This window comes from Balaenoptera borealis (assembly GCF_965194805.1).
Source record: "Balaenoptera borealis genome assembly, chromosome: 7".
Lineage (NCBI taxonomy): Eukaryota > Metazoa > Chordata > Mammalia > Artiodactyla > Balaenopteridae > Balaenoptera > Balaenoptera borealis.
The window spans coordinates 13,859,591-13,878,975 of record NC_138864.1 but is presented as its reverse complement, the minus strand read 5'-3'; the positions used below and the strand labels follow the sequence as shown (position 1 = coordinate 13,878,975).

General features: G+C 43.0%; 2 protein-coding genes across 2 annotated transcripts in view; one reads left to right on the top strand and one right to left on the bottom strand.

The window, feature by feature from the left end:
* COA1 (cytochrome c oxidase assembly factor 1) overlaps positions 1 to 19,385 on the bottom strand; it is a 240,344-nt gene that overhangs the window by 133,803 nt on the left and 87,156 nt on the right. The window lies entirely within an intron of this gene.
* BLVRA (biliverdin reductase A) overlaps positions 1 to 19,385 on the top strand; it is a 57,775-nt gene that overhangs the window by 14,116 nt on the left and 24,274 nt on the right. Inside the window, exon 2 of the mRNA XM_082399893.1 lies at positions 608 to 640. Coding sequence (XP_082256019.1) covers positions 629 to 640 — 12 coding nt within the window. The 5' untranslated portion in view covers positions 608 to 628. The remainder of the gene's footprint in view (positions 1 to 607; positions 641 to 19,385) is intronic.

The window sequence follows — 19,385 nt, the reverse complement described above, 5'->3', positions numbered from 1 at the left end:
GCTGCACACGGGCTTTTTCTAGTTGCGGCGAGCGGGGGCTACTCTTCATTGGGGTGCACGGGCTTCTCATTGCAGTGGCTTCTCTTGTTGCAGAGCACGGGCTCTAGGCATGTGGGCCTCAGTAGCTGTGGCACACGGGCTTAGTAGTTGTGGCTCGTGGGCTCTAGAGCACAGGCTTAGTAGTTGTGCTGCATGTGCTTAGTTGCTCCGCGGCATGTGGGATCCTCCCGGACCAGGGCTCGAACCCGTGTCTCCTGCATCGGCAGGTGGATTCTTAACCACTGTGCCACCAGGGAAGCCCTGCATCATTCTTTTAAGTATACAGAAGCATCCCTTCTAGTATAAGAGGGGGACCTTGGGGGTTGGCAGTGTTCTTTAGAGAAACATTACTGGTGTGATGTCCCCAGGGGGGCAGCGACCACCTGCCTCAGATCAGACACCGGCCTGGGTGCCCTCACTGGAGGGCACAAGGTGGTGAAGGCATTTGGGGAAGATGGGGCCAGTGGGACAGGAAATGGGGGGAGAAGGGGGGTGGCCAGGGAGAGTGTCGGCGGGGAGTTTGGGGCGGTGCCACCAAGGTCCTGAACCTCTGCTTTTGTCTTCACAGCTCCTGCAGAAAGAGACCAAGATGAACACAGAGGTGAGTCCTCTCAAAGGACCCGTTTAAGGATGCTTTTTTTGCAGTGTCCCTCATTTCTCCTTCACAGAGTGTCTTCTTTCCTCCAGAGTTTTCAGAAACATCAGCACAAACTTGAAAACATGTCCCCTCCTTCCTGCCACCACACATGGCTCCAGGTGATATGGGAAGAATTAGGCCCCTCTGAGTTCTTATCTGTGTCAGTCGAGCTTCAGTGAGATAAGGATTTATCTACTTGAGTTAATCCTGAAACAACACTCCTGGGTTAGGGGTGGAGTGGGCTGGGCCATGGGGGCTGCTGGGCCCTTGTGTTATTCTGGGGACACTTAACTCGGCTTACAAGGACCTTTCTCTGCATCACCCCCCTGTCGTCTCACTTCCACTGAACCTGTTCTTCCATCCAACGAGATGCCTAGTCTCTCTGTCCCTTTGTTTTCTCCTGACCCATCAGCCCCTTCTGCTCTCTCTCCCTTCCAGGTCCAGCGTAGATGGTGGGGTCCACCTCTTCGACTGCTCTTGTGCTCACGTCTCCAACTCGTTTTCCCCTTGTCCTCTTGATCCCCCATGGCCAACCCAGAGGCTGTCCCCACAGGACGGTGGTCTTGGGTGAGTGGCGCAGCTTCATGCTGTTTGCGGCTGGCAGTGGTCTCGACCTCATCTCGGTGCTCGGCACACCCACCAGCCCCGCTCCGTAGCCCCAGGCGGCTCTCTTTCCCTTTGCCCTGAACAACCAGGTCTGGTCTTCCTCACTCCTCCCAGCTCCCTCCTCACTCTTAGCACCTGGGTCACCTTTTACTTGATGGACAAAAACTGGAACCATCAGTCATCATCTCTCTCAATTCCTGACTCCCTGTTTGTCTTGTTCCTTTTTTCATGGTGGAAGGCGTGCTTATCAGTGACAGAGCTCCAGGCTGCGAGTACAGGAAAACGCAGTTTAATGTGGTTTTTATCCTGGAAGTCCAGAGGGAGGGCAGGCTTCAGGGCGGGTTGATCCAGTGGCTCAGCCATCTTATCAAGGATGTCCAGGGTCTTGTCATCTCTCTCCTCTCATCCAAGTGTTGGCTTCATCCTCGAGGTAGCGCCCCTCAGGGCTCTAGGGTGGCTGTCAGCAGAGGTTGGGACTACACGCTTCCTCGTTCACTCTGAGCGGGAGAAAGAGATGGCTTCCTGCAGCTCTCCCAGAAAAGGGGGAAACTCCTTTCTTGAAGCCTCCACGAAACTCCTGCTTAGGTCTTACTGGCCAGAACCAGGTCACATGCCCGTTCCTGGACTAATTACTGTGTCAGAGGAGCCAGGATTTTGCCAACTGGCTTAGACTAATCAGTCCCACCCGGTGCAGCTTCCCCCACTACCCCAGGGCTGGATCTGGGAAGAAGGAAGGGGAGTGGACACTGGGAAAGGACCCATCGCATCCCGTCCCAGACATTTCTGGTGAAAGCGTATTGACTGAAAAACATGCACACCTAAAAGTTGAGCATTATGTTTTATTCTGCTGACTTACGGAGGACTTAAGCCCGGGATACAGCCTCTCAGGAAGCTCTGAGGCACTGCTCCAAAGAGGTAATGGACAAGCCAGGATATATAGGGGTTTTTGCCCAAGAAAAACCCCCAGGCAATTGGAACATCAAAAGATTACTGTTGGGCTTCCCTGGTGGCGCAGTGGTTGAGAATCTGCCTGCTAATGCAGGGGACACGGGTTCAAGCCCTGGTCTGGGAAGATCCCACATGCCACGGAGCAACTAGGCCCGTGAGCCACAACTACTGAGCCTGCGCGTCTGGAGCCTGTGCTCCGCAACAAGAGAGGCCACGATAGTGAGAGGCCCGCGCACTGCGATGAAGAGTGGCCCCCGCTTGCCGCAATTAGAGAAAGCCCTAGCACAGAAACGAAGACCCAACATAGTAATCAATCAATCAATAAATAAATCTTTAAAAAAAAAAAAAAAAGATTACTGTTAAAGGAAAAAGGACATCTCAAGTTAATAAATTTATCACTTTTCTATGTATGGGAAGATGCAAGAGTCTAGGCTTATTGAAATCATTCCCTTGATGTGCACCTTAGCTATCCAGGGTGCCTAAGAGCAGTATCCTGCTGTTTCCCATCCTGAGTCCCCTCAGGATGCACCTCGGGGGCGGCTGCAGTGGCTGAGGGCTTGATGGCCTCAATAGCCTTTCTTTACTGAAACGGCAGGCGACACTCTTTGTCCGCACTCTGAACTGCAGACTCTGCTGCCTGTTCAGACCTTGTACCGCCTCCCTGATTACCTCCTTGACCAGCTGCACTGCTGGGCTCGTTTCTCCTCGATCTTTCCCCTCAACATTTCCGACTGCTTTAGTTTTTACTTTCTTCAGAACAAAGCAACACATGAGGTCTTGTCAAGCTACTGTCATCCTATTTTTCTCATGCCCTTCAGAAACTCATCTTTAATAGTAGTTTTTAAATATAATTCAAATAAGATATGTGCACCCCTATGTTCATAGCACTATTCACAGTAAACAACCTAAATGTCCATGGACAGAGGAATGGATAAAGAAGATGTGGTACATATAGACAATGGAATACTACTCAGCCATAAAAAAGAATGAAATAATGCCATTTGCAGCAACATGGATACAACTAGAGATTATCATACTAAGTGAAGTAAGTCAGAAAGAGAAAGACCAATAGCATATGATATCACTTATATGTGGAATCTAAAATATGGCACAGAGGAACCTATCTACGAAATAGAAACAGACTCACAGACTTAGAGAACAGACTTGTGGTTGCCAAGGGGTCGGGGAGGGATAGGGATGGAGTGGGAGTTTGGAATGAGCAGATGCAAACTATTATATACAGGATGGATAAACAACAAGGTCCTACTCTATAGCACAGGGAACTCTAGTCAATATCCTGTGGTAAACCATAATGGAAAAGACTATAAAAAAAAATGTAGATATGTGTAAAACAAAAAAAAAATAGCTTTTAAAAAATTTAGTTTTGTAATAACGTCAATACACAGACCTAGTACAAAGCTCAAAAGCTATATACAAAATGTTAAATAGTCAAAAGCGAGTCTCCCAACTACCCCATCCCCCCAGCCTCCTCCACCCCAGGGCTGACCTCTGTTAACCATTTTCTGGGGCCTCTGCCGCCTTATCCGAAGGCCCCGTAACTCACTCTAATTCTCATGTTCTTGGAAGTTGTGAAAAAAAAAAGAGTAAAAACTTAGCATTAATATTAAGCTCATACAGCCTGGCCCGGTAAGAATTCTATCAATCATCAGCCACCCCTTCTGTTGTATAATTTCGACCTTTCCTTCTTTGGTGCCTTTTCTCTCTCAACCTTTTAAAAATATTCCCAGACCTTGGGTCCCCCTCTAACTATTCTGCCTTCTCTTCTGCCTTCAACACCCTGTGACCACCTTCTAGTGGTGGTGGTCACCCTTCTCACTTCCCTCTCCTGTCTCATCCCAGGGCAGCCCGACGTGGTCCTCGCTGCTCCAGTAAAACTTCTCAGAGCTCGCTCTCTGGAAGTGGTACCTCCCTCGTGTGAATTTCCATCACCCTTTATGTATCACTTCTTTTGTTACCTTCCGTTCTTTGACTGGGAGTAGAACTGTCTGTGTGCCTTGTTCATCTTAGCATACCCATAGCACCTGGCATGATGCCTGAGACACCGTGTGTCCTCACTGAATGGCAGTTGACTAAATGATGGGATGATTCAGAGACTGTTTAGTCATCTCGTGATGCATTCCAGAGCTTGGGTGGATCAGTAAAAATGTAGAGGAAGGAAAACTTGCAGAGACTTGAGGCTGGCTGGAGAGGGAGAGAGGAGCAGGATCTCAGCCGTAATCAGCCCTTTGGTCTCAGAGGATTTGTCCAGTGCAGGAATGACTCCCAGGATTTCCCAGCATGTCAGGCTGGGTGCCTGACAGAATTGGCAGAGCCACTGGCCTTTGCCCGGAAGTTCAGAGCACAGCCAGTCAGGTGGGGTGGGTGGTTGGAATCTAGCACAGAACATGATGATCCAGGTCAGGGTGGGACGGCCAGGTGGAAATGCCCAGTTTGCATTTCTTCCTGGGACTGGAGCTTGGAGAAGAGGATGGTTCACAGTGCATGATGTGGGAGACTTCCGCATAACGGTGGTCCTGGAAACCTTAAGAGTGAGAGACACCCCTCCCCCACTCTGGGAATATGGGGAAAAGAGGAGAACAGAGGGCCAGGATTGAGCACTGGGGAATGTGCAACACTAGGGCGCAGGATGAAGTGCGAGAAGGAAACCTCGCCTTGAGACGAGGGAAGACAGGGAAGGAGTGAATTTAAAGAAGGTCCCCTGAAGTGTCAAATACGAGTTGAGGTCCGGGAGAATGCCGCTGAGGGAAAGCCCTTGAATTCGGCAGTGAGAAGATCTGAGATGCCCTGTGATAAGGCAGAGAGGTGCGGTAGTGAAAACCAGCTTACAGTTGGGCTGGAAGGGTGAGTCGAGAGAGCAGATGCAGCCCGGGGGCATGAGGAGCTGGCTGATTTGGGGGCAGTGGACAGGCCCAGGGCAGGGCCAGAGCGTACTGAAGACGAGGCAGCAGAGGACGCCCAGCTCTGTAGCTGGAGCCTAGGACAGGAGCAGCGAGTAAGCCCAAGGCTGTACAGACTGTAGCGCTCTGATCTGCTCAGAGTATCCCTCGGATTTTTATATCTATTTTAAGTGTTTGTATTTTGGATAACATGCGTTCACATGATTCAAAATTTTAAAGAATTTAGAAAGAAAAAAGATTGACTCCGAGAAGACCTCTTCTTTCCCAGCTACTCTGTTATGCTCCCAGGCAACCAGTGCTACTGGTTTCTTGGCTGTCCTTTCAGAGAGATTCTAAACATATACAAGTATTTTTTCCCTTCAGCTGCCTCCCCCCCCCTTGTTTTTTTTTTACACAAACTAGAGCACACATCTTACACTGGTCTGTATTTTGCTTTTCTCAGCCAACAATATATCTTGGAGATCAGTCCCTTCCAATACAAAAAGAACTTCCTTGTTCTTTTTTATAGCTGTGTAGCATACCATAATTATATAACCAGTCTGCTATTAACAACATACACATTATTTTCAGTCTTTTGCTGTTACAAGCAAGGCTGCAATAAACCTGAGTCATTTTACTTGCATATATGCTTTAGAAGTGGATTTCTCTGAGCAAAGAATATTTGTGTGATAAACATTTCCAAGTTGCTCTCCACAAAGGTTGCCTGTTTTCCTCTCCCTCTGGCAACGTACGAATATGCCGGTCTTCCCAGGCCAGCCAGTATGTTATCAAACTTACTGATTCTTGTAAACAAGTGAAAAACATTAGGTTGTCCTTCCTGACTATTTGAAATCTTCATACCCCCTCCTGGAGTGGAAACCCAGCACCTGCCCTCAAACCTCCCACCTTGAAGTTCTATAGTGATTTTACATTTTCTTCTACTCTCACCTCAGAATAATTTTTTTTCCGAGTTGGCCTTGCATGTGTTCTTAATCCGAACTTTCTCTAAATTCCATCGTCAGATCTTGAGCTCCAGACACTCAGCTTCTCTGAGTCCAAGACAGGGAGAGCAAGCTCACTCTGTGACTATAATTTGGTCCCCAGTTAGTTTTTGAGTCACTTTGCTGTTCCTTATGTCTGTCCCTTTTCTGCTGTCTTGAAACTGCTGCTGTTCCTTTGTTCCTTAAAATACCACGTGTACAGGACTGGATATATAGTGCGTTTGATCAAGGGTTCAAGACAGCAGAGCACAGCAGACAACTGAAATGGAATTTTAGACATCCTGGCTTCTAGAAATCCGTTGCCCACCTGTCTGCTGGGCACGTCTTGCTGCCTTCTTTCTTTCCATACTTCAGCCTCCTCATAATCTGTGTGCACGTTCCCCTTCCTGCTCATCTTTCTTCCCCTTTCCTCTGCTTTCTGCTGGTTCTCTCTGCCAAAGTTTTAGCTACTAAATTGCACAGCAGTTTAGCCATCTCTTTGACTTGTTTAATCTCCTACAGTTGGGGATTTTCCAGTTATTGTTCTAATTTCTAGTTTAATTCCACTGTGGTCTCAGAGCAGACATCGTATGACTTCTGTTCTTTTAAACTTGTTGAGGTGTATTTTATGGCCCAGAATGTGGTCTGTCTTGGTGAATGTTCCATGTGTGCTTAAGAAGGATGCGTTTTCTGCTGCTTCGGGGTAAAGTAGACTATGGATGTCAGTTATGTCCAATTGACTGATGGTGTTGAGTTCAACTGTGTCCTTCCTGGTTTTTCTGCCTGTTCAATCTGTCCATTTCTGATAGAGGGGTGTTGGAGTGTCCAACTATGATTTTGGATTCATGGGTTTTTCCTCACAGTTCTATCAGATTTTGCCTCATGTCGTTTGGTGCCCTGTTGTTAAGTGCACAAATGTTAAGGATTATTATGTCTTCTTGGACCCCATTATTATTATGTAATGCCCATCTTGCAATTAACATAGCTATTCCTGCTTTCTTTTGCTTATAGTGTTAGCATGGTGTATTTGTCTCCATCCGTTTACTTTTTTTTTTTTAATTTCTTTCTTTATTTTTTGGCTGCATTGGGTCTTCATTGCTGCCTGTGGGCTTCCTCTAGTTGCGGCAAGCGGGGGCTACTCTTCGTTGTGGTGCGCGGGCTTCCCATTGCAGTGGCTTCTCTTATTGCGGAGCATGGGCTCTAGGCACGTGGGCTTCAGTTGTTGTGGCACATGGGCTCAGTAGTTGTGGCTTGTGGGCTCTAGAGCACAGGCTCAGTAGTTGTGGCACATGGGCTTAGTTGCTCCGCGGCATGTGGGATCTTCCCGGACCAGGGCTCGAACCCGTGTCCCCTGCCTTGGCAGGCGGATTCTTAACCACTGCGCCACCAGGGAAGTCCCATCCATTTACTTTTAACCTATATGTGTCTTTGTATCTGAAGTGGACTTCTTGTAGACAACATATAGCTGAGTCTTGTTTTTTAATCCACTCTGACAATCTTTTATCTTTTAACTGATGCATTTAGACCATTAACGTTCAAAGTGATTATTGATGTAGGTGGATTAATATTTGTTACTGTTTTCTATTCATTGCCTTTGTTCTTTGGTCCTATTTTTCTCTTCCACTCTTTTTCTGCCTTTTGTGATTTAAACTGAGCGTGTTCTATGATTCCATTTTCTCTTTTGTCTTAGTATATTGGTTGTACTTCCTTTTTTTATTGGTTGCTCTAGGGCTTGCAATATACATTTACAACTAATCCAAGTCCACTTTCAAATAATAACTATACCACTTTACAGACAGCGTGAGTACTGTAAAATAACATAACAACCCCACTCCTTCTTGTCCTATGTGTCACCGCTGTTACTCATTGCACTCACGTATAAGCATATAAATACATAAAGTATATACATAAGCATAAATAATTGAATACTTTGTTGCTGTTATTATTTTATTGTTATTTAGATCAATTAAGAATAAGAAAAATAAAGTTTTTATTTTACCTTCACTTAATCCTTCTTCCTTTCTTTAGGTAGACCTGAGCTTCTGACCTGTATTATTTTTCTTCCTCTCTAAAGAAATTCTTTTAACATTTCTTGCAAGATAGGTCTACTGGCAACAAACTCCCTCAAATTTTTGTTTGTCTGAGAAAGTCTTTATTTCTTCTTCACTCTGGAAGGATAATTTCACAGGGTACGGAATTCTAGGTTGGTAGTTTTTTTTTTTTCTCTCAACACTTTAAATATTTCACTCCGCTCTCCTCTTGCTTGCATGGTTTCTGAGGAGAAGTTGGATGTAATTCTTATCTTTGTTCTTCCGTAGGTAAGGTTGATTCCCTCTGGCTTTTGTTTTTTTTCTTTTTTTTTGGCTGCGCCACGCGGCGTATAAGATTCTAGTTCCTATACGTGCCACGCGGCATATAGGATTCTAGTTCCCTAATCAAATTTGCGCCCCCTGCAGTGGGAGCACGGAGTCTTCACCACTGGACCCCCGGGGAAGTCCCGTCTCTCTGGCTTCTTTCAGGATTTTTTTTCTTTATCTTTGCTTTTCTGTAATTTGAAAATGATATGCCTAACATCATTTTGTAGGGGTCGGGGGGTATTTATCCTGTTTGGTGTTCTCTGAACTTCCTGGACCTGTGGTTTGGTGTCTGACATTAATTTGGGAAAATTCTTAGTCATTACTGTTTCAAGTATTTCTTGTGTTCTTTTCTCTCTTCCTTCTCTTTCTGGTGTTCCCATTACATGTATGTTACACCATTTGTAGTTGTCCCACAGTCCTTGGATATTCGCTTCATTTATTCAGTCTCTGTTCTCTTTGCTCTTCAGTTTGGGGCGTTACTATTGAGATATCCTCAATTTCAGAGATTCTTTCCTCAGCCATGTCTAGTCTACTAATAAGCCCATAAAAGGCATTCTTTGTTTCTGTTACATTGTGTTTGATCTCTAGCATTTCTTCTTCATTCTGCCTTAGAATTTCCGTCTCTCTGCTTACATTGCCCATCTGTTCTTGTATGTTGTCTGCTTTATCCATTAGACCCTTAGCATAGTAATCAAAGTTGTTTTAGATTCCCAGTCTGGTAATTCCAACACTCCTGTTATGTCTGGTTCTGATGCTGCTCTGTCTCTTCAAATTGTGTTTTTTGTCTTTTGCTATGGCTTCTCATTTTTTTCTTGATCGCCAGACATGATGTATCATGTAAAAGGAGCTGCTGTAAATGGGCCTTTAGTCATGTGGTGGTGAGGTGTGGGGGGAAGGGGAAGCATTCTCCGGTCCCATGATCAGGTCTCAGTCTTTTAGTGAGCCTGTGCCTCTGGACTGTGAACCACACAAGTATTTCTCAGTTGTTGTTTTTCTTCTTCCCCTCTTAGGTGGGAGAGTATGGCTAGAGTGGGCTAGAGTCGGGTGTTTCCCTTCTCACAAATGGAATTCTAGAGTAGTCTGGAGTTTTGTACAGTTGACCCTTACACAACACCAGGGTTAGAAATGCTGACCCTCTGTGCAGTTGAAAATCTGCCTGTAACTTACAGTCGGCCCTCCAAATACACGGTTCCTCCATATCCACAGTTCTGCATCCACAGATTCAACCAGCTGCAACTGTGTAGTACTGTAATATTTACTTTTTAAAAAAATCCATGTGTAAGTGGACCTACACTGTTCAAATGCATGTTGTTCAAGGGTCAACTGTTTTTCCCTTCCCTGCAGTCAGATAGGGTCTGATAATTCCCCAGCAGGTTAGGGTCTGGTTAGCTAGCTTTCTGTGAGGGCAGGCCTCATTCGGAAGAACAGCACACTCTGGTATATTTCAGAGTGGTGCTTTTTCCCCACTCCTGCTGGAAGCACAAGGGGAAACATCTCCAGTATTTACTGTGGGAACCTGGTCAAGCTCTTGGAGGTAAATCTCACAAAATTGAGAGGGTCTCCCCGTGACTGGGTCCCCCTGGAGTTTTTAGGTCTCCAAGTTGTCCACGCTGAGCCCCCAGCAACTCATCCATTACAGTTCAGGCTTTCCTACTGGTTCTGGCATCTGGTTCCTGTGGTGGTTTCTACTCTTGAATCTCTGCTCCACTAAGTTATTCTCTGCATTAGTCCCTCTGTCTGTCCAATCTTGGGGGCAGCAGTTTGCCTTGTGTCCTCACCTCTCTTAAGGATCCTGGAAGACTTAGTTTTAGTTAGTTTTTCAGTCTGTTTAGCTGTTTACCCATTATCAGGATGGAGTAGCAACTTCCAAGCTCCTTCCATGTGCAGTGGGAAACCAGAAGCCCTCACCTCTTTGATTTGCAGTTTCCTTTCAGAACATGCCTTGAAGAAGCCTCATGTAAAATAAGCAGGCGAAGGTAAAATGGTCTAGCAAAGTCATTTTTCTCAAAAACAAAGTTCTTTCCCACAGAAGAACTCAGCTGTTAATATGTCAGCATTTTCACCCATATCTTGTCCCTTTGTGTCAGTTTTGCAAAGGAATGTTGTCTAAACCAAACTCAGAAGCACTTTCAGTCTGACACCATGCAAGCCAGGTTTTGTACACAAGTTTGTGTGTATTGTTAATTACTAAAATGGAAAAAGTAACTTGGCTTCTTACAGATAATGAAGCTGTTTCTTAACCTCATGGCTCTTTTAAAGCTAATAGAAACTTATATTCCTGGTTATTTTCTGAAATGTAGTAATTTAGTAGTTAATCTTAGGAATGCTGTAAATATTCAGCCTCATAAGGAGATTGCTTGTTTCCTTTTCTGGGTGAAAGAAGAAACAAATATTTGATCAGGCGTGTGTGTTTTGGCTGTTACAGTACAGATTTCTCTAAAGTCTGTCTTCCTGCTTTTTGTATATGAGACTGTCAACAATTAAAATTAAAAGGGTGAACTTGTAACCCAGAAGGTACTCACTGGGCTAACTTGCCTGTTGTCAGTTGGGCATTGTGGCCTCTCCTTCCCACACTCTCCCTGACTCAAGGAAGACAAGCCTGGAACTACATTGCCCACTGGTCCATTTCATGTGTGAAGCTGGCCAGTTAGAAGCCGTCTTGGGAGATTTGGAAGGCTGAAGAAAAAGACACTGTTACTGAGAGAGCACAGTTGCTTCCTCCCAGCTGCAGGCTGCAAAAGGCTGCAGATGCTTTCCCCGAGGTCTTGGCGTCCAGGCAAGCTCTTGAGAATCACTTGCTTCAGTACGGCAGGGAGATGGTCAGTGATGGCTTCTCTGGCTTTAGCTCCCCAGTGGTGGCAATGGTCATGTAACCCAGGGGTCCCCAACCCCGGGGCCGCAGACCAGTACTGGTCCACGGCCTGTTAGGAACCGGGCCGCACAGCAGGAGGTGAGTGGCGGGCGGGCGAGTGAGCGAGGCTTCATCTGCAGCTCCCCATCGCTTGCATTACTGCCTGAACCATCCCCCCTCCCACCGTCCGTGGAAAAATTGTCTTCCGTGAAACCAGTCCCTGGTGCCGAAAAGGATGGGGACTGCTGATATAAGCCTCTAATTCCCCGTGTTAAAACTCTGTGCTTAGAACACACTGAATGGTTTCTCTTTTCCAGACTGAATCCCGACTGGTACCTTGAGGGGTTTATGAGTAAGTTGTGGAACAACAGTAGTACAAAGTCTGGGAGAGAGGAGGTGGAAGTAGCTGTTGGAAGGTTCTCGTGTGAAATGGTACGATGTTACCTTAAGGCAGGCTGTGCTAAGTAAAATATGTATCATATAAAGGCCTTAATAAACCACTAAAAACATTACAGCTACTAGCCACCAGGTGAGATTAAATGGAATCATTAGAAATATTTTATTCATCTGAAAAGAAGTCAGAAGAAGAGGGAAAGAAGCACAGATTGGACAGATAGAAGACAACAAGACGGTAGATTGGAACCCAACCATATCCGTAATCATAGGGTAAATTGTTTAAACACTTCACTGAAAGGCAGAGATTGTTAGACTGAATAAAAAGCGAGACCTGACAATATGCTGCCTACAGGAAACTCACTTTAGATATAAAAGCACACATTGGTTAAAAGTGAGGGGTTGGAAAAAAAATGTACTATGCTAACACAAATCAGCGGAAACTGGGAGTAGATTGATGATATCAGACAAAATAAATTTCAGGGCAAAAAACACTACCAGGAATAAAAATGGTCATTTCAGAATGATAAAGTGGTTAATTCATCAAGACACCATAACCACCCTAAAAATTTATATTCCTGACAATAGAGCTCTGAGATACATCAGTCAGAAAGTGATAGAACTGTAAAGAGAAATACACAGATCTACAGTTATATTCAGAGATTCTAGTACCTATCAATGATTGATAGAACAAGTAGACAGAAAATCAGTAAGTATATAGAAGACTTGGATATCATTATCTACCAACTTGATCTAACAGACCTATGGAACAGTCCAGCCAACAACAGTAGAATACACATTCTTTTTAAGTGTGTTCAAAACATTTACCAAGATAGACCATATTCTAGATCATAAAACATGTTTTTAAAAATTTAAGGGTTCAAATCATTTAAAGGCTGTTCTCTGACTGATACTTCTCTGGAATTAAATGAGAAACCCATAGTAGAAAAATATCTGGAAAATCCCTAAACATCTGGAACTAAATAACATACTTCTGAATAATCCATTGACCAAAGAGTTAATCACAAGGGAAATTAGACAGTATTGTTAACTGAATGAAAATGAAAGCATGACATTTCCCAGTTTGTGGGGTGCAGCTAAAGCACTGCCATCACTTACAGGGAAATTTATAGCACTAAATGTCTGTTTTTGAAAAGAAGAAAGTTTTTGAATGAATAACTTAAATTCCCAACCTCAGAGTTTTTTTTTAAAAAGCATATTAAACCCAAAATAAGCAGAAAATTTGAAGTAATAAGGATAAGAGCAGAAGTCAATGCAATAAGGAAACAAAAAACAATCAAGAAAATCGGTGAAACCTATAGATAGTCCTTTGGGTTTTTTTTGACATCATTAGAATTGATAAAACTCTAGCCAGGCTGCTCAGGAAAAAGAGAGAGAAGACACAAATTACCAATATCAGAAATGAGAGAGAGGACATTACTGCAGATTCTACAGACAGTTAAAGAATAATAAGAGAATACTATGAATACCTTTGTGGCTAGGAAATGAGTAATTTAGATAAAATGGGCATATTCCTTGAAAGACTCAAACTTCCTAAGCACTTTGAAAAAGAAATGGCAACCTGAATGTATATATATTCCAACTATACCTATTAAATAAATTGTCTCTGTAGTTAAAACCTTTCCACAGAGGGGAATTCTGCTGGATTGAAGAAGCAGGCTGCTATGATGTGAACTGCTTATATAGAGGGGCATTTGTCAGGAACTTCAGGTGGCTTCTAAGAGCTCTCCATCCCACAGCCAGAAGGAACTGAATTCTGCTGGCAACCACATGAGCTTGGAAGAGAACCCTGGGCTCTGGTTGGGAACGTAACCTGCCAGCTCCTGACTGCAGCCTAGTAAGACCCTGGGCAGAGGACTCCGTTAAGCCACATTCAGATTCCAGACCCTCGGAAACTGTGAGATAATAAATTTGACAAAGGATCAGAGTGCTGTACTTGGGCAGACTCCTTCCTGATCATTTGCCACCGAAAGATGATCAGAAAACAAAATGAGTGTCATATGGTTTATCATTTGTGTATTTTTCGTGAACTCATCCCAGTACTCCAAACCCAGTGCCAATAGAGAAAGCCATGAAATGCCAGCATCCAGCAGCAATTCTAGCCCAGATGATTCAAGATCAGCCGCTCCATCATGCAGTCAAGAAATCGTGTCTAGAGCTGCCAGTTCTTTCTCAGAAAGACTGAGACAACACACGCTTCCACAAGCACAGATGGATTCCCGTATAGTTATCTGTTTCCACACGTAATACAAAGAAACGTAGACAACCAGTTTCTCGGGCAAGCTGTTCCAGCTAGATTGCCAGTGTATCTTGCTTTTAGTCCATTGCAGATACTATGGTGGCAAACATTTGTATGCTCATTAGTGATATGTGATATTTTGTACAATGTCAAGCTGCCGTTTCAGCTCAGGCCACATCAAACGCCAACCCAGCCCAAACTACTGCTTCACAGGCTCTAAATTGGCACATGTTCCTGGAGAATAATCGCCACCGGCTCCAAACTCAGTGGTCCAAGAAAGCTAACCCATGAATGAGAATGCTAAACAAAGAAGATGTCAGTTTGAGGCTGGCTGGATTGGATGTACGTGTCCTCACAAGCTGCAGTTCTCTTTAGCATTGTGTATTTCTTTTCTTCCTTTAGTCAATTTATATGGTAATGGAAGCCATGCCGCTGCTTTATGTACAGCAAGTTGGATGAATTTCTGTTAGGCATGAGGAGGTCGGCCGCAGGCTCCCTAAAATAGTGCCAAGTTAAGGATAATGGAAAACAAGTAAACAATCTAAAACTTGAAGAAGTGGGTCATTTTATGGATGATGGGCATGGCGATGAGGGTGGGAGTGGAGAAGGTGCAGGTGAAGAAGCCAGTGCAATTCAAAGACCTGGATTAATGGTTTCAGCTTGATCTTATCACCACCTTCTTTACTTCACTAATGCCAGAGAGCCACCCCCTGTCAAGAGTTAGGCTTGAAAAACCGTGCCAGCTGGAAAGGAGGGTTTGACTTTAGGAAAATGTTTAAACAGTAGTGTAATTTAAAAGTATATATAAATATAAAACCTATAATATTGGTCTTCCAGATTTTATTCATTTCAATTATGTATATTATCCCAAGACAGACATATTTGTGGGTCTTATTTCTTTAAAGAGCTGCTTCATATATAAATTTCTATAGTTGTAGATTGACCATTCAGTGTGTAATTTAATATATTATCTATTTTCTATGAATTATTCTGAAAGTTTCAAATGAATGATCTCACAGTGTTTAGTGAAGAATGTTATTTACCTAAAATGTGCTAGTAGCAACTTGCCCAGCCCTAAAGCCAAGAAACTTACCAGTAACCTTAATTTTATTGGATAAAGGAAACCTATTTTAAGGGCATGTATTCCATCAGTCGGAATTCATACCGTAAAGAAAAAGCAGTTCTTTAGTAGAATTAACAGTGATATAAAATGTTTTATACAGGCAGTATAAAAGGGAATACTTTTATAGAATCAGAAATACTAGAAATAATTTGGCATTACAAGAAAAGAGAATTACAGACCAGTAACTCTCATGAACACAGATGCAAACATTTTTAATAAGATTTTAGCAAATAGAATCAACAATATATATGAAGGATAATACATTATGACCAAGTGAGGTTTATCCTGGGAATGAAAGGTGTCACTATATCAACAGACTTTAAGAAGAAAAAGATCACACAATCATCTCAATAGACATAGAAAAGGCACTTGACAAAATTAGACCATTTATGGTTTTTAAAATGTAAGCAAAATATGAATAAAAGGAAATATCCACATCCTGATAAAGGGTATCTACAAAAAATTCTACAGCTAAGATAATTCTTCTTGGTGAAAAGACCAAATGCTGTCCTCTAAGATTAAAACGTGAGCAAGAATGTCTGCTCTTGCTACTCCTATTCAAAATCATACTGGAGTCCCACCCAGTGCAATCAGGCAAGAAAAATGAATAAAACACATACAGATTGGAAAGGAAGAAGTAAAACCATCTCTGTTCACATCTGACTCTGGTCTGTGCGGAAATCTAATGGAATCTACAAAAATGCTGCCAGAAGTAATAAGTGAGTTCAGCAAGGTTACAAGATGCCAAGTCAGTATACAGAAATCAATTGTATGTCTATATACTCACAATGAACAATTGGAAATGGAAGGTTAAAAAAAAATACTATTTATAATAGCACTAAAAATCATAAAAAAAAACAAGTATAAGTCTAACAAAAAATGTGCTAAATCCATATACTGAAAATGACAGAATGAAAGAAATCAAAGACCTAAATAAATGGGGATATGTACCACGTTCATGGATTAGAAGATTCATTATTGTGAAAATGTTGGGTTTTTTCTCAAACTGATCCATATATTCAACATAATCCCATTCAGAATCCTGGCAGGAATTTTTATTTTATTTCATTTTATTTTATTTATTTAATAATTGACAAGCTGAGTCTAAAATTTATATGTAAAGGCAGGAGAACTATAATTTTGGAAAAGAAAAAGTTGGTGGATTCACAGGAATGGACTCCATACTTACCATAAAACTACAGTGATCAAGACAGTTTCCTTTTGTACAAAGGTACAAAGGCATTTCAAGAGAAAAAGCATGGTCTTTCTCAATAAATCATATTGGAACAGTTGGGTATCATATGCGGAAAAAAAAAAAAAATGAACCTTGATGGCTTCCAGAGAAGAAGGCACATGAGCTGGGTTTAAAGCCCTGGTACATTTAAATACAGGGCTGGCATAGCCCCGCCTAGTTGTAGATAGTTGATACCGCCTGTGGAATGAATATATATACTAGAAGCTGCCTCTCTGCTCTAAAAAAATTTTTTAAAGAAACTGATTCATAGCTTACTCCATGTGGAAAAATTAATTCAGAACATAAACTATAAAAGTAACTAAGGACTTCCTTGGTGGCACAGTGGTTAAGAATCCGCCTGCCAATGCAGGGGACATGGGTTCGATCCCTGGTCTGGCAAGATCCCACATGCTGCGGAGCAACAAAGCCCGTGTGCCACAACTACTGAGCCTGCACTCTAGAGCCCATGAGCCACAGCTACCGAAGCCCGTGTGCCCTAGAGCCCACAAACTGCAACTACTGAGCCCTCGTGCCGCAACTACTGAAGCCCGCACACTCTAAGGCCTACATGCCACGACTGCTGAGCCCACATGCTGCAACTACCGAAACCCGCGTGCCTAGAGCCCGTGCTCCGCAACGAGAAGCCACCGCAGTGAGAAGCCCACGCACCGCAGCAATGAGTAGCCCCCGCTCGCCGCAACTAGAGAAAGCCTGTGTGCAGCAACGAAAACCCAATGTGGCCAAAAAAAAAAAAAAAGTAACTAAAACTAAAGTAAGCTAAAACCGTGAATCTTAAACTATAAAATGTCTAAAAGAAAACATAGAAGAAAATATTTGTGACACTGGAGTAGCCAGAAGAATGATCCATTGAAAAATTTTTTTGATAAGTTGACTTCATCAAAATTAAGAACTTTAGCCCCTAAAAAGTCACTCTTAAGAAAATGAAAAGACAAACTACAGACTAGGAAAAGTTGTTTGCAAATTACATATCTGACAAATGAATTGTATCAAAAATATATAAAGAACTCTAAAAACTCAATAATAAGAAAATAAACAACCCAATAAAAAGTGGCAAAAGATTTGAAAAGACACTTTACCAGCAAAGATTTATAGACGGCAAATAAGTACACTAAACAGTGTTCAACATCACTAGTCATTAGGGAAATGCAAATAGAAACCTCAGTGAGAGACCACAACACACCTGTTATAATGGCTAAAACAAAAAGAGGAGAAAACCTGATAATACCAGGTGCTGGTGAGAATGCAGAACAGCTGGACCTCTCAGACATCAGTGGCGAGAATGCAAAACAGTATAGGTGTAAAGGTACACTTTGGAAAAACTCAGTTTGACAGTTTCTCATAAAGTTAAGCCTACACTTGCCATAGGACACAGCAAACTCATACCCAGGTATTTACCCAAGTTTGAGAACTGTGCTGACACAAAAAGTAGGACATGACTATCTATAGCAGCTTTATTCGTAATTGAATTATGAATTCATTTGAACTGGAAGCATCAGAAATGTTCTTCAACTGCGAAATGGATAAACAAGCCATTATGACTAGTACTTAGTAATAAAAAGAAACAAATGATTGATACATGCAACAACATAGTTGAAAAATGCCTTGTGCTAGGCAGAAGATAAGACTCGAAAGATTACATATCGTACGATTTCATTTATATGACATTCTAGAAAAGGCAAAACTATTGGAATGGTAAACAAATCAGTGGTTGCCTGGGGTAGTAGGATAGGGGTCGACTACCAAGAGGCACAGGTAATTTTGGAAGGGGTGATAGAACTTTTCTATATCTTTTTTTTTTAATTGGAGTATAGTTGATTTACGATGTTGTTTTAGTTTCAGGTGTACAGCAAAGTGAATCAGTTATACATATGCATGTATCCACTCTTCTTTTTTTTTTAGATTGTTTTCCCATATAGGCCATTACAGAGTATTGAGTAGAGTTCCCTGTGCTATACGGCAGGTTCTTATTAGTTATCTATTTTATATATAGTAGTGCATAGATGTCAGTCCCAGTCTCCCAATTTATCCCTCCCCACCCTTATCCCCTGGTAACCATAAATCTTTTTTCTACATCTGTGACCCTACTTCTGTTTTGTAAATAAGTTCATTTGTTCTATATCTTGATTGTGGTAGGTATATGAGTTTATGTTGGTCAAAACCCATAGAACTGTACACTAAAATGGGTGGGTTTTATTATATGCAAAAAAAAAAATCTAACTGATAGTATCAGGAAAAGCTTCATAGAGTGTAAGATGCCCAAGTCTTAAAAGCTTTGAAGGTGTGGACATCCACCCTGTGGACAGTGGGGAGAAGCTCGTTCCAGGCAAAGGGAACAGGATTTGCAAAGACTTACAGGGAGCAAACAGTCATGTGTGTTCTGCGTACTTTGAAGTTGTTTGGAAGGTCAGAAGCCTAAAGTTACACAGTGGGGGAGTTGACCAGAAGGCGTTGCTGGAGAAGCAGGCTGGACCTGAGTTGTGAAAGGCCTTATGTGTTTGGTAAAGAATGTGGACTTGGATTTTTTTTTTTTTTCCCCTTTAGTTGGTGTCCTACAAACTCTCTTACAGTTTGGGCTGCTGTAATAAAGTACCACAGAAATTTCTCTCTCGCAGTTCGGGGTCTGGAAGCCTGAGATCAGGCTGAGATCTGGCGGGAGGGCTGCCCTTCCGGGCTGCAGACTACTGACTCCTCATCCTGTCCTCACGTGAGCGGAGAGCAGGGAGAGGAGGCATGCTCTCTCGTGACTCTTAGAAGGGCACCAACCCCATTCATGCAGGCTCCACCCTCATGACTTCATCTCATCCTAATTACCTCCCCAAAGCCCTATCTCCTACTACCATTATATTGGGGGACAGGGTTCCCACTTCTGGGGGGGGGACATAATCACTCAGTCTGTAACAGCTGGGAAAATGAAGGGCTTTAATCAGGGGAGGGGACTTAGTTTTCATCTGAAGCATCTCCTCTGGCAGGCCTGGGGACCACACATGGGAAGGGTGAGACCAGGTGGTGGTTTGTCACGTCATCAGGCAGGAGGGAAAC